The sequence below is a fragment of the Phaethon lepturus genome, unplaced genomic scaffold (assembly GCF_000687285.1).
Source record: "Phaethon lepturus isolate BGI_N335 unplaced genomic scaffold, ASM68728v1 scaffold7194, whole genome shotgun sequence".
NCBI lineage: Eukaryota > Metazoa > Chordata > Aves > Phaethontiformes > Phaethontidae > Phaethon > Phaethon lepturus.
Window position 1 is genome coordinate 6,573 of NW_010533925.1, and position 19,800 is coordinate 26,372.

The following is a 19,800-nucleotide window of genomic DNA, read 5'->3' on the forward strand; positions in this document are numbered from 1 at the left end:
GACGCTGTACCGCCTGCCCTTCGCCGTCCTCGAGTGCCCCAACATCAAGCTGAAGCGGCCGAGCTGGGTGCACATGCCCTCGGCCATGACGGTTTACGCGCTGGTGGTGGTGTCTTACTTCCTCATCACCGGAGGTGAGGCCGGGGCGGGCGGGAGACTCCGCTTACGGAGTAGCTCTGGGCTGCTGGCCCTTGCCCCGGGTAGAGAGCCACTGCTGCTGCTGACCAGTTGTCCGGCTCCAGAGCGGTCCTAAAACACAAACTTCGGCCAACTCCGAGCGTCCCTGCGTCGTTAAAGCAGTTCTCGCAGTTTGCTGCTATGAGTCAAAGGTGATGTTTGTTCTTCTCCCCGCAGGGATTATCTATGATGTGATTGTGGAACCTCCCAGCGTGGGGTCAATGACAGACGAACACGGGCATCAGAGGCCGGTGGCATTCTTAGCATACAGGTAGGAGCAGGGCTCTGCCACCACAAACGAGGTGCTGCAAATGCCTAAGCACTGGTGAATAAACCTGTCTTACAGAGCTGTGCATCTGTTTTTTTTTTTGAGCTCTCTGTGCAAGGCAAGATCTGTTCTGTATCAGTCCTTGGTTTGCAAATATTTAAAAAAAAAAAAGAAGATGCAGCATTGAAATGAGTGGAAATAGAAAAGCTCTGTCCTTCTAAAACTTTTAAAAATGAAAAGTCTAGTAATAAAAAAGTTTTGAGTTGGCAGTACTTCTCTTTCTTCCAAACTCTTGCTATTAAAGTTCAGTTTTACGGTGGTTGTAGACACATTTGGTCATATTTCACAGCAGTATACAATAATGTTTGTGAAACTTTCGGTTCTAGCCTTTTAAACTCTAATGTAATTAGGACTCTTGCGTCTGAGGGTGGGGAACACTGTTACAAATGTCTGACAACAGTGTCATCTTTGAGTCTTTTGCTTCTATTACTGATAATAAGCTAGAGACTGCTTAGTAACAAATTGGGCTGAAGAGGGTTAAATCTACATTTGTAACTGTTTTTTACATGTATGGAAACAAATAATGTTTTTTTGTTAAATACCAAAAAAGTTATTTGAATCTGTGTAGACTGTGATATGCCTCATACACTGATTTTTACTTGACTATATGTAGTGTATGTCTCAGAATGGCTTGGATTGTTGCAATGTAGATGAGTCAGGCTACTGCAGGGAGTTGATAGCACTTTAGTACAATTCAGTGAAAACAACATGAAGATGAAATTGTTTGTTTTCAGGATATGAGACAATAGTGATAATCTTCATTTCTATATTAGCATCCACAGTAGTTTCATTCATGCCAGATTTATGAGGTTGCTAATATTGCTAATTAGGAGGGCAGGAAAAAGGTTCGGTGACTGTGGGAAGTGGGAGACTCATGATCCACGTGCAATAATTTTTCTACATCTCAGCTTCCCCTCTCTCCATCTGAGCTTTGTAAGAAGGAAATCTGGCAACGTGGACTGACAGAGAGCCAAGGCACTTTCAGGCTGGTCCCCATAATCTATGTGTAGGGTCAGCGAGCCGGTAGCAAAACATACTGCAGTAAAGAACCTCTTTTGCTGTGTGCTGGAACCAGTAGATGTGGTTCACGTGCTGACATAATGCTTTGAGTGGAATTTGTACCGAGATGAGGATTCAGGCACTGCTGTCTAAACGTCGGGATGGAATACTTGCAAAGCTCAGTAGCCATGGGGTCATGGTTCCCTGAGGCATCTGTGAGTGCTACTTCGGACTAGATGTTTCTGAAAACTGGTGAGCATGTGTGATAGCCATTAGTATACGCTTATGTATAAAACCACTAGTATGATTGACTGTTCATCTTGCAGACTATGAGTCCCAGACATAAATTACATATTAAAGCCTTAATTTAATTGCATAATGTCAGTTTCCGTACCTAATTTTTGTTAGAAAGTCTGCCATCAAAGTTAATACTGTGTATTTGTACAGCCAAAGCAGGTTGAGTAGATGGGGTTTGAAATATAACTAGTTTATTTAATCTTCTTCTGACTCGCTCTTCTTCCCTTTGCTTTTTTCTTTAGAGTAAACGGGCAATATATTATGGAAGGGCTCGCATCCAGCTTCCTCTTCACAATGGGCGGCCTAGGATTCATAATTCTGGATCGATCTAATGCACCTAATATCCCTAAGCTGAATAGGTTTCTTTTGCTCTTTATTGGATTTGTCAGCGTGCTTCTGAGCTTCTTCATGGCCAGAGTTTTCATGAGGATGAAATTACCGTAAGTGATTTAATACCTTTTCATCTTTTCTTCTCTTTTGTGGCTCATGTGTGCCTATGTTAAATTTAAAATAACAGAAAATACGAGGAGGTATGCTAAAGATCTGCAGCTTGGCTGTAAGTTGCTTTTTGCAATGCTTTTTTGGAACAAGCTACCTCGAATGAAGTGGGATGCTTTTGGGGACGGCTACTGTAAGATCATGCTGTGGTTAAAAAAAGGTGGCAGTTCCTGGTATGTCAGAAGATATGATTAGTGAGTCTGACTTACAATGAACTTTAAAGTAGACTAAGGATGTACCGGTCAGGTAAAATTACAAGGTAGGGCTTTGAGGAAAAAAGCACATGTCAAAGAACTTGAAGAAAGGCACATGAGTACTTTATAGTGACAGTATACGTGAGAGATCATAACTAGGAGAACTGATGGCAGCAGTAATGAGTGTTCATAAACATCCAAAGCAGTCCTAAAGTAAAGATGATGTCTCACATTTTTTTGTTGCTGGAAAACTGAACGTAATACTGAAGCATACAATATATGTGACATTTTCCTACATCTATATTCACAGATCAAAAAGTAGGAAAGATGTGGAACTTTCAGGCTATGCAAAATTCAAACACAGGATTTTCAAATTCCTCTCCCCCTCCCCTTTATTTCTCAGTCCATCTATTTCATTTAGAATAGCTGAAACCTGATATTTGGAGGTACTGGTAGTCTACCTCATGGAGCAACTCCAGAAATTTTCACTTAACAATGACAGTCATTCCTCCTTTCTTAAATATTCTTTTTAACATCTGCAGTGTAATTAAAAATTTTGTTTCATAACACAGAAGTGATGGGTTCCCTGGTTACAGGTAGCTGGGCAGGGACCTGCTCTATATTTTCTTGCTTCATTGATGCTGTGTATTTTCCTGCTTCACTGAGTACATATGTGTCTTAACAGTTGTCTTTTTAAACTCATTAAAGAAACAGGGCTTCAGAAAAATGGAAGAGAAAAAGAGACCAGAGTTGTGTTGGGTGCCAGAAAATGTCGGGTTATACTGAATATCTTAACACTGGTAGTTTGTGTAAAGGGTACAGGTAAAGAACTTTTCATAGGTTGTAACCTGGGTTCAAAAATTCCAAACAATTACCAAAGCTGGACTGAGAACAGACTAATCCATTTTCAGTGTTCATTGAAGAAAATCAGCTGAGGAGGGACTGTGTAGTTAAGCTGGCCAGTTCGTACCTTGGACAGGATTTACTGTTTTAAATAGCCTTGATCAGCAGAGTTTTTGGCAGTCTCAGGTTTTTGTTTTAAGACCATATGCGTCTTGATTTTTGAGGAATGCTGCCTATGTTTGCTAACTTTTTTTTCTAACTTAATTTTTTTTTCTCTAGAGGCTACTTGATGGGTTAGTACCTTTTGTGATGTATGAGAGCTGAATTGACTCCTCTTCATGAAGTGTTTAAGAAGAAGCAGCAAGAAACAAATTCCATAGTCACCATCAACAGGAAAGAGACCTGGCCATGAGAAACAACTGGGGAAAGAATGCTTTCTCTGCAAACAAACTCTCACTAACAATGGCTGATTTCTAGTTTTGAAGCAATGTTTTTTCATTCCTCTAAAATGAGCTTTTGAAAAGAGCAAGTTACCTAGCTGGGTTTTTTTTTATATCCCAACTCAGTATGAAGTAGATAAGTTATCTTAAGCTCTACCTGAAATGAGTATTAGCCATTGGCTTGACGGTTCTTTGTTGCAGGTCTGTCTCCTTTTCCTTGTGTGGGACAATTCTATGTGTGAATCAGAGAAGAAACACCTGAAATGTTTCTTTCCAAGTGGTAATTAGAAAATTAGTAACTTTGGATGCTTTACAGTCAAAATACAACGTGTCTGAAATGATTTCAAAGGCACCTTTTGCCTTGATATTAACGGCTCTATGTGAGCAAATCCAGACATGCACTGGGAAAGGCAAACTGTATGAATGCGCATTTCTCTTTGAAAAAGTGTACAAAAAAGCCAAATAAAACTTATTTTCTACAAAATTATTTGAATTCTATGTAATTTCTGAAGCTTTTTCTTGTGTGCGTGGTCTGTTCTACATCGAGGCTTGAGATGCTATACCATATCATGACCACATAATTTCAGCTTTATTTTTCACTATTGGATAATGATTTTTTGTTTTTAAATATCAGGGACAAGAAACCTCATATTTTCCGTGAACTTTTGCTGTATCCAAATGACATACTGTTGTCAATAGCCAAGAAAACTTACTTCTAAAGCTGTTGCCTTCTTTGAGTGAGAGGTGAGGCTCCAACTTATTTTGTCTTCGTTTCAAAAGGTTGAATGTTACTATCACGTTTCATTGAAGTAATGTATTGCATTCTGGAGGAAAGAAAGATCCCTCTAAATCTCCATGAATGTCTTTTTTTGCAAGCTATATATGTTTGAAGCACTATTTTCATTGGTATAAAAATTGTCAATGAGAAATGTTTATTCCTGTAGCTGTGAAGTAAGTATTACTGTTCACATACTTAATCAGATTTCTGAGCTAGCTGTTAATCATCTGCCCTCAGGATATATCACTTCCACTCCCTCATTCTTACATACAATGTGACTTCTGCATTTGCTCATCTTCCATGTTTGTCATTAAGATTTAAGGTAGCTTAAGCTGTTTTATGAGGCTCATAACTGCAGAGTTTCCAGTCTTTTCAAAGTGATTATCATTTGGTCAGTCTGGTTTTGGTGAGATATATGCTTACCCTCAAGGGGGCATATTGATACCACATAAGTAAATAAATGGATACATGACTCAACTTTTTAATATATCTCTGAGGAAAGTCAAACCAGAAAGTCACTTCACTGAGTATAATTGAGATCCCTCTGGCTCAGTACTTGTCTCACTGCAGTTTGGCTTCAGCCTCCAAGTTTGCAGCTGATTCTAAATGAACATGCTCTTCAACAGTGGTTTTAATGGCATAGTTGAATGCCTGTGGTCTAGGAAGTGCATCTGATTATAATTACATGCTAAGTGATGTAACTTGGAACAAATAAAGTGGGCTTATAATTGTAAGGCACGAGATAGTTTTGTGAGAGTAAAACTAAGATGATGTCTCTGTCTGCAGCAAACAAGGTTACATGATCCCTTGCCTGCCTTTGGTCACAGGTTATGAACTTGATCTTCTGCCAAAGCATGAGGCACAGAGAACCTGGACCACCCAGAAATTAGGAGTGTTCTAGGTAGGAAGATGTCAGAATGCACAACTGGAGTTTGGTTCATTCTGGATGTGGATTGGAGGCTTCTTGGCTGCCCAAGGAAAAATTTCTACTGAGCACTGTCAAACTGCAAAGAAGAGGTATTGCTAAGTGTTATAGGAATCCCATTTTCAGTTAAAGAAAGGCTCCTATTTTCTGTAAATGTCTGCTATTCTTTATAGGTAACAGCAGGTGGCCCCTTCTGTAGGGGTTTATGATAGTAATAGGAATATTTCAGTGCCTGAAAGAAAATTTCCTGTAACTGCTCATATCTTTTAGGGTGAACAGAACTAGATTGTAGGGGTGGGAAATTAAAAACAGAATTGAAACACTGTGATAAAGGTAAAGCAGAGCTTATAGGAACACATCTTTCCATGATTAAAAACAGAAGTTTGGACTGCTTCCAAATGCAACAAAGAGTCAGGCTGAAGTGTAGAGGTCTTGATTTTCTGGCTGTCTTGTTGGAGAAAATACTGAATCCATGGCTCCTCTGTAGGCTTCACTATGATCTCTTGAGTGATGATGCCTAGTCGGTGTAGTCAGGAAGAGATATATAACCTGTGTGGCTTTTGAAAGTTAGTATATGCATATATGAATCCTTAAAAATCCAAGTGATCTTACACTTAATTGAGTTAAGCTGAAAAATACCTCTAGATAAAAAAGACCAGACATTCTGGTTTCCTTTCCCTCCCAGTACTTTTTCCAGACTTCTGCAAATTGTGGAACAGTAGCATAGAATCATTTAGGCTGGAAAAGACCTTTAAGACCATCGACTCCAACCGTAAACGTAACACTGTCAAGTCCACCACTAAACCATGTCCGTAAGTGGCACATCTACATGTCTTCTAAATACCTCGAGGGATGGTGACTAACCAATCCCCCGGGGGGTGTTGCCCCACCCCCTCCCCGGGCCAGCCTGTTCCAACGCCTGACAATGCTTTCGGTGAAGGAATTTTTCCTACTATCCAATCTAAACCTTCCCTCGTGCAACTTGAGACCGTTTCCTCTCATCCTATCACTTCTTACTTGGGAGAAGAAATCAACAACTACCTTGCTACAACCTCCTTTCAGGTAGTTGTAGAGAATGATAAGGTGTCCCCTCAGCTTCCTCTTCTTCAGACTGAACACCACCAGTTCACTCAGCCGCTCCTCGTAAGACTTGCGCTCTAGACCCCTCACCAGCTTCATTGTCCTTCTTTGGACATGCTCCAGCGCCTCAATGTCTTTTTTGTAGTGAGGGACCCAAAACTGAACACAGTATTTGGGGTGCAGCCTCACTGGGGCCAAGTACAGGGACACGATCACTTCCCTACTCCTGCTGGCCCCACTATTTCTGATACAGGCCAGGACACTGTTGGCCTTCTTGGCCACCTGGGCACACTGCTGGCTCATATTTGGCCAACTGTTGACCACCACCCCTGGGTCCTTTTCTGCCAGACAGCTTTCCAACCACTCTTCCCACAAAGACCTGGTACTTGGCCTTGTTGAATCTCACACAGTTGGCCTCGACCCATCGATCCAGCCTGTCCAGATCCCTCTGTAGAGCCTTCCTGCCCTCCAGCAGATCAACACTCCCACCCAACTTGGTGTTATCTGCAAACTTACTGAGGGTGCACTCGATCCCCTTCAGATCATTGATAAAGATAATAAACAGAATTGGCCCAAATACTGAGGCCTGGGGAACACCGCTTGTGACCAGCTGCCAGCTGGATTTAACCCCATTCACCACAACTCTTTGGGCCCAGCTATCCAGTGTTGTACCCAGCAAAGAGTATGCCCATCGAAGCCATGAGCAGCCAGTTTCTCCAGGAGACTGATGTGGGAAATGGTGTCAAAGGCTGTGTTATAGTCCAGATAAACAACATCCACAGACTTTCCCTCACCCACTAAGAAGGAGATCAGGTTAGTCAAGCAGGACCTGCCTTGCATAAACCCATGCAGACTGGGCCTGATCACCTGGTTGTCCTGTATGTGCTGTGTGATGGCACTCAAGATGATCTGGTCTATAATCTTCCCCAGCACCCAGGTCAGACTGACAGGCCTGTAGCTCCCTGGATCCTCCTTCTGGCCCTTCTTGTAGATGGGCATCACATTTGCTAATCTCTAGTCAACTGGGACCTCCCTGGTTAGCCAGGACTGCTGATAAGTGATTGACGGTGGCTTGGTGAGCACCTCCACCAGCTCCCTCAGTACCTTGGGTGGATCCCATCCGGCGTCGTAGACTTGTGGGTGTCTAAGTGGTGTAGCAGGTCACTAACCATTTCCCCTTGGATTAGGGGGGCCTTCATTCTGCTCCCTGTCCCTGTCTTCCAGCTCAGTGGGCTGGGTACCCCGAGAACAGCTGGTCTTACTATTGAAGACTGAGGCAAACGTGGCATTAAGCCTTTTCCTCATCCTTTGTCACTATGTTTCCCCTGCATACAATAAAGGATAGAGATTCCTTTTAGCCCTCCTTTTGTTGCTAATGTATTTATAGAAACATTTTTATTGTCTTTTACAGTAGTAGCCAGATTTAGTTCTCGTTGGGCTTTGGCCTGTGTAATGTTCTCCCTGTATAACCTCACAACATCCCTGTAGTCCTCCTGAGTTGCCTGCCCCTTCTTCCAAAGGTCATAAACTCTCTTGTTTTTTCCAGCCGGGCTGAACAGAGAGACTTTTCAGACATTTTGAGGAGATACTGATAAATACTCTTGCTGGCAAAGATGTGTGGCATTTTTTGTAAGTCCAAATGACAACTTTTTAAAGATCTGTAATTGTTAACTAAAACCTATAATATTTTTTACAGGTAAGTTTCTTTACTAGTATGATGTAGTCCACACTGATCCCTGAAATAAAACTGATACCTTAGACTGATGAAGAACATTTTAAAGCACCACCATTAGACTTTCTTACTAATTTACAGCATTCTAATTCTAAATATATTGTGCTTAATGGAATTTTGCTTAGGAAGCTGAAAGTGCTTCAGTTAACTACTTGTAAAGCTGGGTGCTCATTCACAGAATACTGCTTGCTATGGTTACCATAATCTGCCTATTTGCAGTTCCAGTTGTGTATTTTATATGCATAAATATATGTTCTTAATATATGAATTAGGAAGCACTAGATATTAGACTTCTTAAGAGTTACAGTATTAGAAACTGAGACAATCCTAAATTTCCTCTGCTGCTTCCAATACAGGGAGCCAACCTGGGTATGAGGAAGACAGCAATTCTTATTTATTTTCCTGACATGCATGGAAATGCTGCATGCAATGGAAACTGTTTTCCTACAGTATATTTTTCCTCACAAAAAGGGTTGCAGAAATAACTCTGGCCTATTCTTAGAATTTCTAATTGCCGCTTCTCAACTTTGCAGTTACTTTAGAGTATTTTTCTTCCAGAACACGGGTAAAGAAGGTTGAAACCATTACAAGAAAGGAATTGGAACAATTGTAAGAATCTCAGAAGGAGAACATTTTGCAATTCTCTACAGTTGCACTGAGACCTTTCAGCTATACTGATGATTGGAGAAATAGGGATAAATCTGGATTTCAATAACAGCAAGAAATACAACTAATGCATCTAACTCTTCTTAAAGGGTAGTGTATCATGGGAAGCAGCTACTAGAAATATGAAAGTTTCTAGGTGATTTGGTTTCTTTGGTAAGAACTAATTATGCTGGTGTCCTTTTTGTTTGACATGGATACCCGGCAGCTAGGAACTGGACTGAGACCATGCGCTTGTTTTAGAGCAACAGCTGTGGCACTATAATGGGAGTCAAGCATGTCTGACTTGCACCATGTTTTAATTGATGATATAGATGTGAGGTACTGCATTCTGATATCTAGTATCTTGGATCTATAAGGCAACTTGCCGAGCTCCTGTTTAATGATACTGGTTTAGTTACTAATGTTTTTCGGGTATAAGATGGAGTTTCACTTCATCACGTAACTATCCCATATGCGTTCTATAAATGTCAAAGCTCTTAGAGTGTTGTACCTGCAAGCTGCAAGAAATAGTATTTAGCTGTGAGTAAATGAGATCAATATGGTATCATCTGCTGCTTTATGCTGGCAAAAGACTGACATTTGTAATTTCCTCTTTTTTTTGTATCAGTTTTCACTACAAAGATCAATGTTGAGGTGGGGACTGGTATCCCTTTGTGGTTGGTGGTAATTGTATGCTCTTACCTGGAAACAGGGAAAGAAAAAATTTGAAAGGACTCAGACTGGTTGGGTTATTCTAGAGTAAAGCATGAAAGTTAAACTTTTTCTATGTTACTTAGTAGACAGGATGAAACAATTTCAGAACTTTTAGTTATTCTTGAAACTCCTGTATGATAGGCAGTATGTTCACTATATTCAGCCTTCCAGTACCTCATCTGTCTTTAAATGTGGATGGAGAGTGTGAGGGATGGGGAATAATAAAAAAATAAGCTTAACTTCAGTCTGAAGAAAATGTTTTGGGAGGTGGGAGAAGCATTTTAAGCACCTGGAAGAAGATGGCAAAAGGATGAGTAGCCAACTTGGATTTTTAAAGAATAAGTCATAGGAAGAAAAAGCCATACATGAGAGTTATGGGCCCTGTGGATAGAAGAAAAGCAGATGTTTTGATACTGTCTTGCATGTTATGGAAACTTGGCTTAGCTCAAACAACTATAAGCTGGATGCAAAAGTACTTTGAAAACCATTTTCAGAGAGTGTTTCCTGATTAGTTGATGTCCTTTTATCAAAGTGGAAAGATATTTTTTTCTTGAGGTCTGTCTTGTGGCTAGTTCAACACTCAGTGACCTGGATCAAGTAGGGAGTACTTATTAAATTAGCAGAAATCATAACACTCAGAGACTGCTTGGAGGCCAGAATCAGGATGCATAGAGATCTTAAGAAATCAAAAAGAGTGCCTTAAAAAAAGTAAACTGCTTTATTCTTTCTAGGAATGAGTGCAAAATACCAACGCTACTCAAGCAAAATAAGTGACGAAATGCAGGATTCCTCAGTGTAAGTCCTTGGGTTCTGCTGCACTGCAATCTGAAGAGGAGTGTTTGCCTTTTGTGCAGTGATACAACATCACACTGATATCTGCAAAATTTTTAACTACAAGTATATGAGGCAAAATGTGAAAAGGAAAGGAGTAATTTCATCTCTGCATCAGTAGTAGGTAGAGCTTAAACAGCAGCCCGGAAGAGTTGGGATAATACTAGAAAAATATTTATGATGGTAAAATGGTTTGACTACTGGACTAGATGGTCTATGGCGGTGATGGAATTTCTGCTGTGTGCAGCTTTAAGAACAGGCTAGGCAAATGCTTGTTAAAATCTGCAGATACGTCTGGCCTTGTTCTGGGGTGAGTGATTGACTTCTTGAGGTGTCTTCCAGCATCTGCACATCTTTATTATTCTGTGGATGAGTACAAAACCTTTGACCTTCCAAACACTGATGCTCTCTGTCTTTAAAAACAGTTATGGAAAGGTCTTTTTAAGTAACTAAGTCTATCCTTTAAAAATATCCCTGTGGTCCCGTTGTAGGACAGAATCCTGCTAGCCTCAGTTCAGTCTGAAAAAATGAAGTAGTTACATGACCTAGACGTGACAGCAGAAAGTAGCTCCATTAACTGCCTACTGCCAGAAGAGAAAATGAATTTTTAGTAAGGAAAATAGAAATGGATGGATGAATGTTTAAGGCCTTTTCCTTTCCTAATTTCCATGTTAGTCTTTAACGTAAAATGTGTTACAGTTAGGCGGCTGTCAGAATAGCTGCTGTATTAGAACAGAACAATGAGTGTGTGGGGGGAGCCTGTGATGTATCTAGGAAGTATTTTGCTGATGGAGCTTTCTCTGCACTTCTGCCTTCTCTGAGCTGGAGCAACAGTAAGACACTACTGCACTTTTCAATTACATGGACTTCTGTAGATCCCTCCTTTCAGGACCTGTGCTTCACTGACTTGTGGAATTTAACTTCTTTCGTGTTTTACCTAAGTGTGTCTACCTCTCTCTGCTGCAGTTGGTTGTTACACCAGCTTTGAACTCCTGTGTTTCATCTCCTTTTGCTGGCCTGCTGCTGGCCTGAGCTTTTTTGGGGGGATATATACTATTGTCTTTCAGCAGCTGCCATCCCTTGTTTCTTTGCTGTCATTCTAGACTTCTGAGTTTCAGGACACCACTGCTGGTTTTGATTGCTCTCTTTCTAACTGCTGGGGTATTTCTGCCTCTAAAGGGTATTATTTATCAGTCTCCTCAGCTCTTCCACTTCCTTATTCCTCCTCCTCCAGTACTTTCTCTTTTATCACACCAAAATCCATCATATAGCCCCACCAGCCACTTGGCAATCCATCAGCCTTGCTCCACTTGGTTTTCTTACCTCTGTTCCTTCTACTATGACTATGGGTCCTTTAATTTTCCCTGCTGACCACTGTCTGAGCTACTTCACCCTGCACTGACTCCACACTTCATTAGCTCCTGCTATCCGTGGCAAAGCTCAGCCTCCTGGCTTCTCTCATCCTTTCAGCCTCTCTCATCCTCTGGTTGTTCCTTTGACTGTTCCAGTTTTCTCTTAGCTGTCTCATATCTTTGTCTTTATTGTTCTACACTCTGCAACATCTGTTGTATTGCTGCCTGCATGACTCATCCTGAAAACAATAAAAATCCTACTGCATCCCTAAGCATTACACTAGGGAGCCAACGAAGGCACTCCTGTATCCAAAATCTACATCAACAGCAGTCAAGCCAAGCTCCTCATGGAATTCAGGTACATAATTTTTGTTTAAATCACTAGAAGTTAACTGCCAAATACATCTGAGAATCCTGCCAAAGTTTCATCACAACTCTAAGTAAAGGAGGCAATTGTTTCCTGGGGTTGGATTTAAAAACACCTCTGCAGGGATACCCTGAAAGTTCTTAAGTTTCTTAGCAAGTAACTTCATTTTTTGTCTGCACATACAATTACTGTGTGTTTTATGAGCATAGACAACATATGGTCTGTACACAATGGAACAAACTAAGAAAAATCTGTCACAAATACCAAGATTCATATACACAGTAGACAAGGCAATAAATACAAAAGCTCATAAAACCGGGAAATGGAATGTTCCATCAGACCTTTTTTAAAGGTACACAAGGCACACAATGCTTAAAAACACTGCTACTTAACAAAATGATTAACAAACTAGATTCAAATCATCATTTGGTTTCATACCCTAAGCAGGAATAATTCTAGATGTGTGAAGAAGTTTTTTTTCCCTCTAATGTTTTAAAAGGTAGTAGAAACACATAATGACCTAAGTATTTTCTTGTCTCATCCAACACCTGGATAAACCCAGGCTATACTTCACTGAAATCAATGGAGGCAGACCAGTGTAAAGAGGGGGATCAAGCTTGTAATATTTCAGATGTGTCTGAGAGTTGCGTTTAACTGCAGCTTGTTTACTAGGCTGAGACTGAAGAAGCCTCATCTTTACCTTGGACGGTCAGTACAAAGTATTGCCTTTATGTGGCTACATTTATAAAATGTCTTTTACTTAAACATTGTAAATAATATCTGAAGCTGACTAAAGAAATTCTTTCTACCATTAGCTGTTCCAACATCGTTATTAGCTACTACTCTTAATCTTTTTCAGCCTTGACACCTTTTATTTTTACGTTATCTGCAGTTTCAATCATCTGTTAAGCCCTTGGTTCACCACTGGATGGCAGTCCCTGCAACGCTATTCACTCTCGGAAGGCAAGTCTGGTTTTAAAAGTAGCGTCCCGACATCACACACTGCTTTGTGCATGGATATGTACATGAAATATTACAGCGGTGAGTACATTTGGATCCATTTTTCTTGTTGCTAAAGTGTAAATATGTGAAAAACTTTTCTGTAGATTTCTTTCACTTAAATTCGTTTTCCAATTGAAACTTCAAGGGCTTAAAAGCATACAAGAGGATAACAACTTGCACTTCTATGGCACCGTCCAGCCCAAAATGTCAAAGCACTTTATACAGACTAGGTCAATTAAGAAGTCAGTGTGTGTGTATATATACTATATATACACATATATAGTATATATGCTGACTTTATCCGTAGCTCATAAATTGCAAAAATATCCTGGAGTATTACAAAGTTGTATGAATTAAACAAAATTACAGTGTTTGTGTAAAGGGAATAAAAAATAGAGCCTCAGTCTTTTGTTTGAACATCCACTGTATGTCTGATGATGGTGAAGGAATTAAATGGCGAAAAGGAAGTGATTATTTCAATGGTTAAAATAGAGCAAGTGTGGGGATAAGAACTACTTAATATTGAAATGATGACTGATGACCATAAATTGGAATTAAAAGTCAGAACATAGATTGAAGAGGCAGAGAAAGCCATGTGGACTTTGCTAGGATTTCTGTGTGTATGATTATAAAGAAGGGTGAGTTTACTACCACAAGGTTTTAGAAAAGTTCTCACCAAAACCTGGAGCTCTCACTGCTGGCATCTGTGTTAAAGGATAATGTGAAAAAGTGTTGACACAGCCCCCATAAAATACTGCAATCTATAAGATGCATTTACCTAAGTTAGTAGGAATTTCACCCTAGTGTATTTTAAAGCAATGAGAGTCTCTTGTTTCGCTTGGATAGAAGTTTAAATGACAGCTTATTATAAATAAGTCCTGTAGATGTCTCTTCAACAGTGAAAGGGAGATAAATGAAAATAGAAGGAAGAGTGTGTGCATCAGTGCCTGTAGAAAAGACCCCTTTCAACACTTCATGGATACCTGCATCTGAGCATTTCAAAGCATTAGTGTCTGTAATGCACATGGCTGTTTTTATGCCCCTTTTACAGATGGGATGTTGAGGTTGTAAAGTGACTAGCTTAAAGGTATATAGCAGCTTAATAGCAGAGCTAGGAATAAAATTTAGTTCCGTGAGTTCTGCATCCTACCAACAGTGTTAGGCACTCTCAGTTCAGCAGCAAGCATTCACTAGAGTTTTTACATATTTTTTTTTTTTAATTCTAGATATTTTCCAGATAACAATGACTTTTTAAATGGTTTTGTCAAAGGGCAATTTCTATAGAAAAAAAAATTCAGCAGCATTTTACTGAAACTTTAAGCACAGTACTTCCCCTCCTGCTTACTAGTTTGTTGGCAAGCTCTGTCTCTTCTGTTTCCTGAGATGTAGACTGTTTCACTGCAATATCATTCCTGATGTATCCTTCACCCTCCTTTACATCTCATATATTATTGAAAAAGTTACTCCCAGCACTTTCCGATTAGTCATTGTGCTAAACTTTCTCCCTTGATAAATTTTCAAAGGAGCCCTGTCATACTTCCACTTCTGTGAGCCCTTTTGCTTGTGCCCCATAAACTTATGCTAAAATATGACATTATTCTTTTCCAAGCACACCTTCTTTTAAAACTGCCTCCGATCCTGTGGTGCCTCCAAAATTAGAGGACCAGAGTTCAGCCCTGGCGCTGAGGCCAGCCCAGTGGCTCCTCTCCATCTCCTCCTGCTGCTGCCCACCTGTTTGCAGCCATCCGCTGCGTCTCGCCCAACTGTAATTTGAAAGCTCCTTGGGGCAAGGGCAGCTTCTCTTTCTGCCACACCTCATCCACATAAAGGACTCCTCGGCGCTTTGGTTGCACCCACAGTACATTTTGCATTACTTAAATTTTGTCATGAGAAACCCTACCACCGAATTCCTGACAAACTGTACTGTTTATCTCCTTCAGATTGAGGTTTCAGGTTACTTTCTTTCTAAAGCTCTCTTTCCAACTCTTCCACAGTTTTCCACGTTGGGCTTTCCTTTCCCTTCTCTCCACCCTCCTCCCCAGCTTTCTGCTCTCAGGGAAGTGCTGGTGCCCTCATTAGCGTGTCCCAGTTCTTTGCATTTCCGAGGCCTTTATTCAAACCCCCGGCCAGCGACTTTCTCTCTGTTTATTCCGAGCTTTTCTCTGCCTGGGAGCGTGCCCTGACACACCCTCTGCTCCTGCCCAATCCTTTCCCATGCTGACGCAATCTGTTTTTTGGTCTGCTGCCTGTCCTGAGATAACCTCGCTCACTGTCCCTGCACGGTCACATCCTCTCTCACTTAGGAAGAGCAGGTGGGCTTGGTTGGGCAGACTCTGTAATAACACACAGACCATGGGTAGATAATCTGGGAGACAAAGCACATTACTTTTTATTGTACTTTGTGCTGACACCACAGGCAGAGGCAAGTTCTGCATAAAGCAAGGCAAACAGCCACATGGCAATGAAGTTACAGCAGCTCCAGTGCAGACACATACGCTCATCCTTTCTGAGTCCCTGTCCCATCAGAAATGGTGAGGATAAGGAAAAAATGCAGGAATTTAATGATTTAGTACTTAACTGCAGGGGAGGCAGGATGTTCAGTTATTGTTGATGATTCTTCCTAGGCTGAGGAAAATATTCCTAATGAAAAAAATTCCCCCAGGATGAGAAAGACCAGTTCTTCACTGAGGATTAATTTGGCGTACAGTCCAAAGCTTTGTTCCTGAGATGCAAGCTTCTTTATGGTGTGAATGCACATGAGTCCAGGGTTTTGGTTTGGTCTGCTCTGCAGACAACCATGGCCTGTTTGTGACTGGCATGCAGAAATACAGCATGTTGGCCCAAGGTTTGGAGATGTTGTCTAAGGTTTTCTTGTTGTATGGGGAGTGTTTGTAGACTTCCCCAGTGCATACAACGGAACCCTATTTGTGCTCTGAAATTCAGGTGGTGATCTATGAGTTGCTGTGTTGTCCTAATAAATTCAGAGCAAATTATATCTGCCTGAAAAGTCTCCTGAATTCTCTTGTGTTCATTTATGGGAACGGAATTGTATGTAGATTAAGTATTATTGGATGAAAGGAGGTTGCTGTAACTCATGCCTGCTTAGCCTTAATGTAACATGGTTGTAAAACACTTTATTAAAGGCTTTTCGTAGCTGAGATTCCCTCGCCCTATACATGTTTACCTGTCTCGTAGTGGAGGCTTGGAAAGGATGTATTATAGGCAGCTTTGTGCTATGTCTGCACTGAAGGAACCATCCTTTGGTCTTAAGGAGCTCACTGTGGGTTCGCATACGAGATTTAAGGCAGCTCCATGCTAATTGCCCTCCACACTTACCTCTGATACTAGTGGCATTTGATGATTCTCATTTCAGATTTATATTTGCTTGTTAATTACAGAGTGTACTGTTATTAAAAATGCGTGGTCATTCCTTGTTCTGTGGTAATGCTTAGAGGAGAAAACTCACATTTGGTTTCATTGCGTTGGCTATGCAAACCCATGGATGGCATTGCTGGGCTAGAATTGCTCACAGTAGGTTGGGTAGGGAGGGGAGAGGAGTCTGGTGATGAGAGAGCTCTTCCTCCAGAGGTACTGCCCCCTCCACCCCTCTAACCTGAAGTCTCCAGTGGACTTGCATGCACGGTGGAATTGAAACTTTTTGGTCTCTGCCAGAAGGTTGTTTCAGGGAGTCGCTTGCACTGTACATTTGACATATTTTCTTATAACCTTGAGAAATATCTGCCAAATTTAATTCTTACCTGTTTTTGCAGTTTAGGAGGATCTCTCTTTTGCTGATTTTCTCCTGGAGCCTCATTGCTCTGCATTTTACTTAGATACATTGCCCTCTAGAGACCAGTAGAAAAATTCCTTGGTGGGCATTGCTTCTTGGTAGACTGTTGGTATTTATGTCTGTGAAAGTTGGATGTTTTTTACCTCATGAACACAGACTTCTTTTAAAGCCAGACAGTCTGGGAGATATAATTTCACTACACTTATTTGATCACTATAAGGATACATGGTTTTGACTTTTCTTATTAATGTAGTATTTTTTTTTGCTGATGAAAGGAAAGACATGGGAAATGTACTATCTTGGTCTAAGATCTTTCATATGATTACAATTCACGCTTAGTAGAACCCAAGAGTGACTGCTGGGAGAGCAGAGGATGTGGGTTATTTTGAATAGCTTCTGTATATACCATTTGTCTATGTGACTGTTGATAATGTAGGTACAAAGGGTTAATCTAGTCCTAAAAGGATTACACATCTGCAGGAAGGCAGACGATACTTAACCTAATTACTGAAATATTTAGTCAGCCAGTTCAGGCACTAAAACATATTTTTCTCCCAAGTCCAAAAGAGGACATCCAATATAGGACAGAATCAGAACTATAGCTTCATGAGCAAAAAAGTCTGCTGACTGTCTGAATCGGTCTTATCTGCTGTAACTAACAGAGAAGCCAGGAAAATGATAAAATCCCAGGGGAAGGGCAGGAGGAGACAAAGATATTTACCTTCTCCTCCTTGAAAAGAAAGTTCTTTTCAGCAAGGAGTGTCAATAACTAGAGGTGATGCTTGAAGAGGAGTGCACCCTGTATTGCTGTGGAAGATGCAAAAGACTCTCAGGAGGGCTTAGGCAACTGAGATGGAATCCTGCACTCGTGTTTCAGATGCATGGAGCAGCAATGATAGGTACGTCTCATATGGTGCAGAGCTACCAGGTGGATGCTGACACGAATGAGGTTATCCACATGCCACAAGACAGGGCCATGCAGAGATACTAGCTGGAGTGCTGGAAGCAGCACAGCTACATTAGCTTGGTGCCGTAGAGTTATAAAAATTTGTTTGGTATTTGTTGAGTTCTAATGTCCACTGTACTGTGCTGCTTCAAAGCCTGAAAGTAAGTCACTTGGTAATACCTAGATCTTCATTGTGCTGTGTAGACGTAGCCTGTATCTTTCATTTCATTTGTGGGTAAAGCGGTTGAGGTTGAGAATTTTCTTTTGACAAACTGGGTGTAGGAAGGTGGAGTTCTGGCAAGAGTGTGCATGGAATGTGGGGGAATCTTGGAAAGTTGTGCCTTAAGGTCTTGAGGACCCTGACAAGGGGAAAGAACGAACATCATTGCTGGAGTCTGGAGAATGTTTTCAGGCCGGATGTAGTGCCCTTGTATGAAAAGTTCTCCTGGCCAGAGCACTAAGAGGCAAAATTGAGGTCCAATACCAAAATAAGCTGATTATTCACAGAATGACCTCTGTCAGTGTCGTAATAATTATAGTTTTTTATGAGCTTCATTTTGTTGTTGTTATCTCCTTGCCTTCTTTTAAGCATTGCAAGAGAAGTTAGACCCTTATGCAGATTTTCATTGATACCAATAAAAATCAGCAGTTCATGTCAGCAAGATCCTGACCAAATGTGAGTTTTCCCTGCAACATTATTCAGCTTGGGATTTACCCGAGAAACTTGTTCTTTCATTCTTTTATTTTATAAAAAGATGAGGTACGTTCAGTTGCTTGCAGTTAGTAGCATGACAGTAATAAGCCATTAAAAGAAGGATAGGGACTTCGCAGATGAGCTCAGGAAACTCTTGCTGCTCATAAGGGACGCGGCAGTAGTGATTGTGAGGGAAGCTGATGGGAGCTCTGGCAGAGCAGGTGGGGTGAGGAAATGTGGAGTTAGACGTGGAGGGATAAACGGGAGGGAGGGAGGAAAGGCAGTCATATCCTGGGATTTGTAGGTGGTGACACAAAAACTATATTTGCAGTTACAGTAGATAGTGAGCTAGTGGGGCATCTGTCATCCTTACTTTTCAGCTCTACAGAGAATACGGTTAGGGCTTCAAAAGTCATACTGCCTTTTCAAAACGAAATGATCAAATAGCATGTTTCAGGGAGGATCACTGCCTACCTTAATCCCATGCATGATCTTTGCCTTTTGCCCCTGGTTTGTTAATTCACTCAACTGTTTTTTTGTGCGCACTTATCAAACGCATAACAGCCAGGCCAGCATTTCTCATCGTTATCAAGGATGATACTTCGAACTCTAAAGAAGTCACATACGTGGGTAAAAGGCTTGTGTTTTGTACAATATATTAGCTATTCTTTTCCAAAGCATGAAAATAACTGGAGCTTTATAGCCCTGTTGTAAATAGGAAAAGACAGACTTTTAACTGATGGAGACAGCACCTGCAATGAAATATGCATTATGAAACAATGAGCATGTTCCTTTATCACAGGACACTGTTGGGAAATGCATTAACTGTTAACCACCAGTGAATTGGCAGGTCAGACAGACAAACCTAGGATTCAATGTAAAGGTCTATTACCTCTTACAGCAACCCTAGCTATGACTGCTCAACTGGGAAGCTAGCATAAATCAGCAAGGTCTTGTCAGTGTGCTTCCCTTGCTGCTGTCTATTTTCTAGTGATATGGGAAAGAGCATATTTTGGTCTCTGGAGATATTAGAATGGTCAGAAGTTGCTCTCATGAATACTTAATCAAAGCAAATGAGTCTTCTCTATGAATAAGTATACACTCTCTGTCTGTGCACCCACCTTAAAAAAATTAAGTGCTATGAAATCTGACTATGACATGTAGGGAA

General features: G+C 40.9%; 1 protein-coding gene across 1 annotated transcript; it reads left to right on the top strand.

Moving 5' to 3' along the window:
* The first annotated feature begins 6 nt into the window (after window positions 1-6).
* On the top strand, window positions 7-4,271 carry OSTC (oligosaccharyltransferase complex subunit (non-catalytic)). Its single transcript, XM_010285356.1, has 4 exons — window positions 7-134; window positions 355-448; window positions 2,044-2,241; window positions 3,616-4,271. The coding sequence occupies exons 1-4, from the start codon at window positions 74-76 to the stop codon at window positions 3,632-3,634; spliced, it is 372 nt and encodes a 123-aa protein (XP_010283658.1). The 5' UTR covers window positions 7-73; the 3' UTR covers window positions 3,635-4,271.
* The last annotated feature ends 15,529 nt before the right edge of the window (window positions 4,272-19,800 follow it).